Source organism: Scatophagus argus, chromosome 8 (assembly GCF_020382885.2).
Source record: "Scatophagus argus isolate fScaArg1 chromosome 8, fScaArg1.pri, whole genome shotgun sequence".
NCBI lineage: Eukaryota > Metazoa > Chordata > Actinopteri > Scatophagidae > Scatophagus > Scatophagus argus.
In genome coordinates, this window is record NC_058500.1 from 13,724,731 (window position 1) to 13,732,789 (window position 8,059).

Consider the following 8,059-nt stretch of genomic DNA (forward strand, 5'->3'; position numbering starts at 1 on the left):
GTTAGCGTGTGCCTTTTTGGAACGTCTTTGATAAGACATTTGTTGGGAAACTATGTAACACGACTGAAACTGACGATTATGCTGGTTACATTGTGGAGATGAGAAAACAGGGAGATGCTGTGACACGGGTGGAGTTACTGGAGCAGCTGTGTGTGTAGAGAGAAAAACAGAAACAACGTCTGTAAGGTGATGTAAGCTTAAATTTCTTTCATATCACATCGGATGATGTATGGGCACCATCTCAGTTTTATTGTTCTTTGGTCCAGCAATAAAAACTACCCTGAACTCTGAAAATAGTTGTCTTATTTATTGAATTGCACCAAAGATTATATGTGGAAGAAGATTTGAGCTGTCTGGCCCAAACAAAGTTTTCTCGCCCTCCACAACCTTTTCACAGGCTGACTGGTGCCTCTCAGAAAAAGTGAACTTTACTGCATGTGTAAAATCAGTGGCGTGCCCCTTTAAATAATTTCAAAAGCTGCATGTATATGGCCAAACATAGAAATTTATTATAAACACTGTACATCGAGAACATTAATCAGTCCACACAAGACGGGTCTGGTGTGTTAAAAAAAACTGCAAATAACATTCTGAGCCATCCTAATTCTTATGTATACTATAGCTATAACACTGATCAAGTTCAGAGTCTTCCTTGACCTTTAAAACATTTAGTTTTGAAACATTTAGACATATTGACACATGAAACATTTATGATTAAAACATCATAAACATTGCTTCTAGTAGGCATGGATCTACATTACGGACTAACATGAGTGCCTGCAGTGTAAAAGATTCAGTATTCAATAGACACAACCTTTATTTTTCTTTTTAGAAAGCATCTAATGAGAGCTGTCACACACATCTATAAGACAAAATGGGTTAATGGGACTCTAAAAAACAATATCAGCAGCATTCTTTGGACTTGTATTAAGACCGGCAATAACAGTGTTACACAAACATCAGTTTCATTAAAGATAGAAGTACTTGCAGAGCAAGTCATCTCTCTTGCAGCGGAGAGCTCGGTGGAGAAGGAGGATCAGATGAGAGATCACAGCCGATTGGAATAAATCTCTGGATAATGAAACAAAGACAAATATCAATATTAACTAGTGAATAAGTGTATAAGTACAAAGAATATCTATGTACATGTTTCAAAGAGCTACGAGCAACATCGGATGTCACTACCAAACTCGGAGTACACTTTGTGGCATCATACTGTGTTGTCAATTAAACAAATAGTTCAGTATTTCCAGAAATAAAACTGATTGCTCTCTTTCTGAGAGAAAAGAGGAGACCACTGATACCGCTCTCATGTCTCTGCAGTAAATATCTATCTGGACCGCACAGTCACTTAGCTTAGCATAAAGCCTAGAATAAGGGGGAAACAGCTTTGACTGGCTCCACATGCCAAGACCTCTGAAGCTCAGTTATTAAGCTGAATCTCGATTGCTCTGGTGACTTATGCTAGTCATTTGACTTTTCACACACTTTATTGACCAAACATTTTGCCTAATTGAGAACTTCTCAGTAAATCACTTCAAGACTATTAGGGAAGTGAATTAACATATAAATAATACTTCTTTTCTGTGTGTGTGCAGTATCTGCAGTGTACCCACAGAGGACTCCTCAAAGTGCAGGATGGAGGCCAGCGGGTTTCCACAGCGGGGCCGAGGCGGGAGAAACCCAGGAGCAGCGGGGACAGACGCTGAGGTGTAGGTGGCCACCTCCTCGTCCATACGCAGCTCCTCCAGAGGAGGAAGACGCTTACGCAGCAATGCCACTGCAGAACTCACAGCACAAGTTTTCTGAACAATGAGGTCTGCAATAGGAAAAAAAGTCACAATTCAATGTACATGAAGTGTGTAACGCTCCAAGACTAATTACCATAGGGAGTGGGAAAGGTCAGTGTTACCTCTGTGCAAACTCTGAACAGAAGGCTTGATCTGACAGGTTGGCTCTGACACAGATGGCGTCTGTAGATGTGCTGGCAGCACCTTTCTCTGTTCTGATATACCTGGGCCATGTTGCTCGTGATGGGCTGAGCTCTCCTGCTGCTCAAAACGTGGGGCTCTTAAAAGCTTTTTGCCCGTTGAGAAGAAAATGACAGACTCTCTGTGTGGTGCCTGGATGAAGGGCTGCCCTCCCACAATCCTCTGGTCCTCTTCCTCGCTGCTATTGGCCCTGCTCGTCTCTAACTTTTCTTCACTGTGGGGTTTAGTCTGAAGGAATGAGGAAGGAAACTAAGCAGCATGCAGTTATTTTACAAAATGTTTTAAACAAATAACAAAAATTTAAAATCAGCATAGATGTAAGGTTTGAACTTCAGTTCACTTCTTACAGCTGTGGCTTGAACTGGTAGCTGCTCTGCTTGTGTCTCAGGATCCTTGTCTGCCACGTCTGTGTTCTGCTCGTCCTCTTGATCCTCAAATAATCTCTGGACAACCTCCTGCTTGCAGACAAGAGGGTCATATCAAGTGTGACACAAACACAATAGGTTCATTTTTGTTTAGATAATTTAAACTTCACAATGTTAGACACTGTTCCTTCTCTCTGGAGTTTATTGTAGTTATTCCACATTAAAAGGTCTCTATCAGTGCAAAAATAGCATCATCACCACCAACTTTTAAAATCTGCAATCAAATGTTGACTTTGATAAGAAATGAATTAGCTAACATCTTCGGCATCCAAAATCTTGGTGAGATCCAAGGCAGATTATCTCGATTGTGAAAGTTTACCAGCGTTCCGAAAAATGTACATTATTTCAGCATTTTCAGACCAACAGGAAGATATGTATCCTTTTGTATCCTCCCCTTACCTAAACATTTCCCTGAATTTTTTCTGTGCATACAGATTATTTGACTATTTGAAAAGCACTTTTGAGCAAATTCGTGTAAAAGCTTTCTTGACACATGACACAAACTGACGTGGTTTTCTGCTCTCACCTCCTGGCGTGGCTGAAGGTTGGCTTTACAGCTCCGCAGCCCTGGGGTGCCAGTGTACGGAGTCGACACGTGCCACTTCTGAAAGCAGCAGCATCACGAGGTAAGGGAGTGACAGTGAGAAACACTATGTACCAAACAGAGTGTGAGCATATGTTACACGTACACTGACCATAGCAGATATGGGCTGATGCCTGGTGTTGCGGACTCTCTGAGGAGTCCATTTCTTCTGCGGACTCTCTTTGAGTTCTAATGCTGAGGATAAAAAAGCCGTGTCACATCAGGATAAAAGGACAAAGAGCTAAGGATGCTTTGGATTTCATGAACAAAAGCAACGACTCTGGACCTTACCTACTGATTCTCCGGTCACCTCCACACGATTCTTTCTAGCCGGCACTCTCTGAGCCTGATAAGGGAGGTAACACAGCAAATGGCACCGTATTTCAAAAGCACTGAAATCAACTAAAAAAAAAATGTAGTAAGAAGTAAAAGTAGTGAAGTGGAGACGAATTTAATGTATACATACTGTGTAGATTGAAGTGCCTCTGCCTGATGGACGGACAGAGCTTCGTGGTGTGGCACCCACAGGCCCTCCAACCTTCACTCCCTCGTTCTGCAGGATACTTTGCAGTGCAGCTGAGTCTGGAGAGAACTGCACCGACTTTATTGATCCTGGAAGACGAGCACAAAGAGAACAGATTCAACTGACATGCAAAGACCAATTCATTTACATTGGTTTATTTGTTATACACATCGTATAACGTCATACATAATAAAAGCAATCTTGACAACCGTTCATTTTTACAAGTACTGACCTAATGCAACAGTTCTGTGATTTGGTATCGATGCTTATTTTCTTCCTCACTTAGATGAAAAAGTCCATTTTCATTTTTTATATGGTACATATGGGGTGGAAGCCAGCTGACAGTTTAGTTTAGCATAAACAAAAGGAACAGGAGGACACAACCTGCCTGCTAGCACCTCCAAACCTCACCAATAACACATTTTGCATTGCTGCAGTGGCACATGATGTGCTGGACTATTTCTTGGCTGAGCCACAGGTGTACTGTATGAGAGCTGGATACAGAGCTGGCACTAAGTTTTGGTTATTTGTTATTTTTTGTTTTAAAAACTTTAAAACAACAGGCATTCTGTATTCGCAAAGCTTTCTCAGAGATGCCACTTTTGCGTGTGGTATCCAGTGCTGATAACACATCCACGTGTTGGGTGCAGGCAATAAGAAAAAACTCCAAGAAATTACTACATCTGATCAAGAAATAGTCTGGCACTTCAGGGGTTGGCTGTTTCTACCTCTGACCTGACCTGCATGTGCGAGACTAATGTCACTCAGCCATTCTCAGGTTTAACAACAACTTTCAAATCTACTGTGATCACACAATGTATATTCAGGTACACATTCGTTACGCTTACCTGTTGTGGTTCCAGCTTTTTGTCGACTCTTCATGACAGACACTCTCTGGGGCTGCAAACAGGAGAATCGCCAGCAAATACACATTTGATCATCAAACACAGTCTAAAGATTTATGACGTTAAACTGGTTAAACACTGAAATCACCATTTAGACAAAAATAAACATTCAAAACCAACACCTCAGTAACAAGCTGTCAGTAAAAAAAAATGTAGAGACAAAAATACATTTTAACGGCAATAAGGCAATAAACAACAATTACAAAACCAGCTCACCAGATAGTTATAGGGTTTGCACTGTGGCGTTGCAGATCCCAGGCCTGTGGCACTGACTCCCTCATCCCGGAGGATACTGAGCAAAGCTGCATGGTCGGGCTGGAAGTTCGCTCCTTTGTCTGAAACGCATAAGAAACAGTGCTGACTGCTATTCACATGGAAAAACAAGTGAGCAATACAGTTAAAGTAACAGCAACATCATGAAAAATCTATCTAGCTATCAAATTAATAATTGTTACATCTGTGTTGTGCTGGTGAGATACATTCATCTCCACGGAGAATTACAGCTGTTGTAACAAAAAATAAAAATGAATAATGTCCAATTAAGGTAGGCAAATAAACGAATACAAAATAAAGACAAAACATTAATTTGAAATGACTGTGTCCTAAATGATCAAACTGTCCAAGGTTGAGTGAACTTTATGAAGGAAGCTGCAGTTTGTGGTGCTGTTGAACTTAATCACAAGAGAGGTGTTTCCTCATTCATATAAATGCGGTGGAAAAAATAACCCGTCAGAATCATCCTTCATACAATTAAATCAACACAGTTTTAACACAGTTTCAACTAAACAAGAGAACATTCCTGAAGGTAGGATTTATTGCAGGACTGATATATTAGACTGCATCGGCTTTAGCTTGGTGCACCTACTAATGTGACTGAATGCATATGAAAATCTATCTACATAGATGCAAATGTGGGATGCAAATATTTTCTGTAATATTTTGCAGGACAAAAAATGTGTTCTGCTCAAAAGCAATGATGAAACACCAACAAGTTTAACTTACCAGCTGAACTTTTGGAAAAATTGCCCTGTGCAGTCAGCTGCATCTTTGGTCTATCATGGGATGTCCCAGTTGGATCTTTGAGACTGAGCAGGTTCATGTTATCCAAACAAGCCTCTGGGTTAAAAGCGGCCTGTGCAGAAGGAGTGCGGTTCTGATGCAAAGCGTCATTATCAATGGATGATAATGGATGGGACAAACTGGCTGAAGTCTTAAATAAGTTAGAAAGCCCAGACTGTCCTGACAGCTGAGATGTATTTTCTGCAGTCTTTCCATTAGACTTCCCTTTGGTTGAGGCCACATTGCTGAGTAATGTAACTGGATGTTTAGTGGCTTTTGCATTAGTGTTTTGGGTTTTTAGATGAGCATTGCATACATTGTTACCAGGTTGAACAGCATGCGAACCAGTCCTTGATTGTGAAATACCTATGGCCTGCTGATTTTCAGTGGCCATTTTTGAGCTCTTGGGCTGTGACAAGTTGAAAGGTATAGGCCTAGTGCATGGCTTTTTCTTCTTAGCTTTCCCCTGTAGGAAAATGATGAAGTATTAAGAACATAATAATATAACAATAATAAGAATGATATGGCAAAATTTTTAAAAATAACATTTAAATGTACAGGATGGAAGGGAGGCACTTACAGCCAGAGGCTTCTCCTCCCACCTACGGTGAGTCTGACCGAAGTCGGAGGGAGTCTGAAGACTAAGGGATTTTGCAAGCACCGGAAGCCGACTTACACCTGGTCGCACAGGTGCTTTCCTTCCCATTTCTGAGCTTCCTGGATTCTTGTTCTCATTGTCGTGATTGGAAAGGTGAGGTGCAGACAGGAGTTTGGAAGCCTTTGGGTGCACTGGCATTTTGTTATGTTCATTCTTCATTCTGTGCAGAGAGAGCCAGTCAGTTGCAAAATAATAAATGCAATTAGAGCCAAGCATTGTTTGTATTTTTTGATAGTGCTACTACTACTTTGGGTAAGTATCAAAACTAATTTTGGGTGCCTTATTTGGAGACATATAAATAAGTTCATTTTGTTTTTATTTGATAAAAGAGGTCTTATTTCTCAAATGAAAAATGCTAAAGAAGAGTAGTCATACAAGACCAGGTGCATGTTATGGTTTGAATAAAAAGCTATTTTATTAAAGAATAAGGGAAGCAGATTTCAAACCCCTCAGGACATCCCATGCAAGCTTTTGCTACAATTTCTGACAACTGTTCCAATATCCAGCTGGAGAAAAATGTGTTTACTTAGTGCTTCAAAAACTTGCTTACCTCAGAAAGTCACTGTGGATTTTGTTCTGACTTTGCTGACGAAGGACTGGAGAGGAGTCCATAATGAGAGCAAACTGTGAAGAACAACTTGAGGAGAAACAAATGGCAAATGAAATTTGAGCAACCAGAATGACATACACACACGAGAGGCTCAGGGCGATCTGTGTGTAAAGATGTAGCAGCAGAAACAAAAACGTCGGACTTCATTAGCAATTAACAATTTAAATGGTCCAAAGTTAACAAAGACAGAAAGCAGCCAAAACAAGCAAGTGAAGAGAGCGCCGTGTAGCCAAATGCCACCAGTGGCATAGAAAAGACAACATTTATCAAGCAATTTAAAAAATTACATTTTAGCCTGATCAATAGACCTCATACTAGTTTAGCCTGCACACAGTCAGTACAAACCGACATTGTGACTAGCAAAAATTAAAAAGCGAAGTTAACATTACATTAGCTTATTCAGAGCAGAAGGCTTAGTGTCAAGTATTTTCTCGTTAGCACATGCTACATAGGCACATAGAACCGCTTATTGCATACGTTACATACTTTCAAATAAAAACAAGCCCTCTGTTACTTCCTTCTGTGCGTCCAGTGAAGTATTTCTGAAACAAATAACTCCAAATGTTCTTGTTTTTCTCAGATTTAAAGACCCCTTGTTAAGTCCTTTCACACTGCAGTGGGCTGCAAACTTCCTGGATTGGCAACCGTTTGTAAAAAGCGCGCTTCGCCATTGGTCACAATAGGAAGCCATACGAACCAATGACTACTCGCATTTTGGTCATGATAATATCGTTGACCAATCAGAAACAGAACTTCATAAACAGCTCCATGGTAACGACGCGAAGTTGTTTTACCACGTGATTGTTTTTAGCCGCCGCCTCTCCCCATCTGCAGGTAGAAAAGAATAGAAATGAACGGAATAGAACCTTTTTGTCATTAGAACAAAATAGAAGAGAATAGAACTTTCTTGTAAAATATAGCTCACCAAAATATAAAAGTAGCACAAACACATGTAACATACAAGACAAGTAACATACAGAATTTAAAGTACTTTGCAATACATTTGTAAAAATACAAATAAAATACATAACTGTACGTAAATTACCCCCAGAGGGACTCTGGTTTGCAGATGTTTGTCATATTTGAAATATGTGATACTCTGCTAGCATGTGTTCATAACTTGAACTCTACTAGCAACATTTATTTCTCAACTTTAGTTATTCTTTACTTTGTAGATTAGGATTTCACTGACAAAACATAAAACCTGATGCCTTGTTAACAACAAGGTTACCAAACAATATATATATTGGTCAAAATTAGCGTCTCTTCGACTATCAACAATATTAAAATGCTCCTAACATTTTA

The 8,059-nt window shown here is 40.0% G+C and overlaps 1 protein-coding gene across 5 annotated transcripts; it reads right to left on the bottom strand.

Moving 5' to 3' along the window:
• Positions 1–487: 487 nt before the first annotated feature.
• On the bottom strand, positions 488–7,436 carry LOC124063759 (trophinin associated protein). 5 transcript variants are annotated; one of them, XM_046397738.1, is made up of 15 exons: positions 7,241–7,436; positions 6,695–6,781; positions 6,067–6,304; positions 5,803–5,952; positions 5,430–5,559; positions 4,644–4,762; positions 4,371–4,422; positions 3,466–3,611; positions 3,291–3,345; positions 3,106–3,194; positions 2,943–3,020; positions 2,339–2,446; positions 1,913–2,240; positions 1,617–1,819; positions 488–1,071 (listed from the first exon to the last, which is right to left on the bottom strand). In XM_046397738.1, exons 2-15 carry the CDS (start codon positions 6,754–6,756, stop codon positions 997–999), a joined length of 1,833 nt encoding a protein of 610 aa, XP_046253694.1. In that variant the 5' UTR covers positions 6,757–6,781; positions 7,241–7,436; the 3' UTR covers positions 488–996. The 5 variants fall into 5 exon arrangements, with proteins under 5 accessions (XP_046253694.1, XP_046253690.1, XP_046253692.1 ...); XM_046397734.1 differs by having other exon boundaries at positions 5,430–5,952; positions 7,241–7,435; XM_046397736.1 differs by having other exon boundaries at positions 3,112–3,194; positions 5,430–5,952; positions 7,241–7,433.
• Between the last annotated feature and the right edge of the window lie 623 nt (positions 7,437–8,059).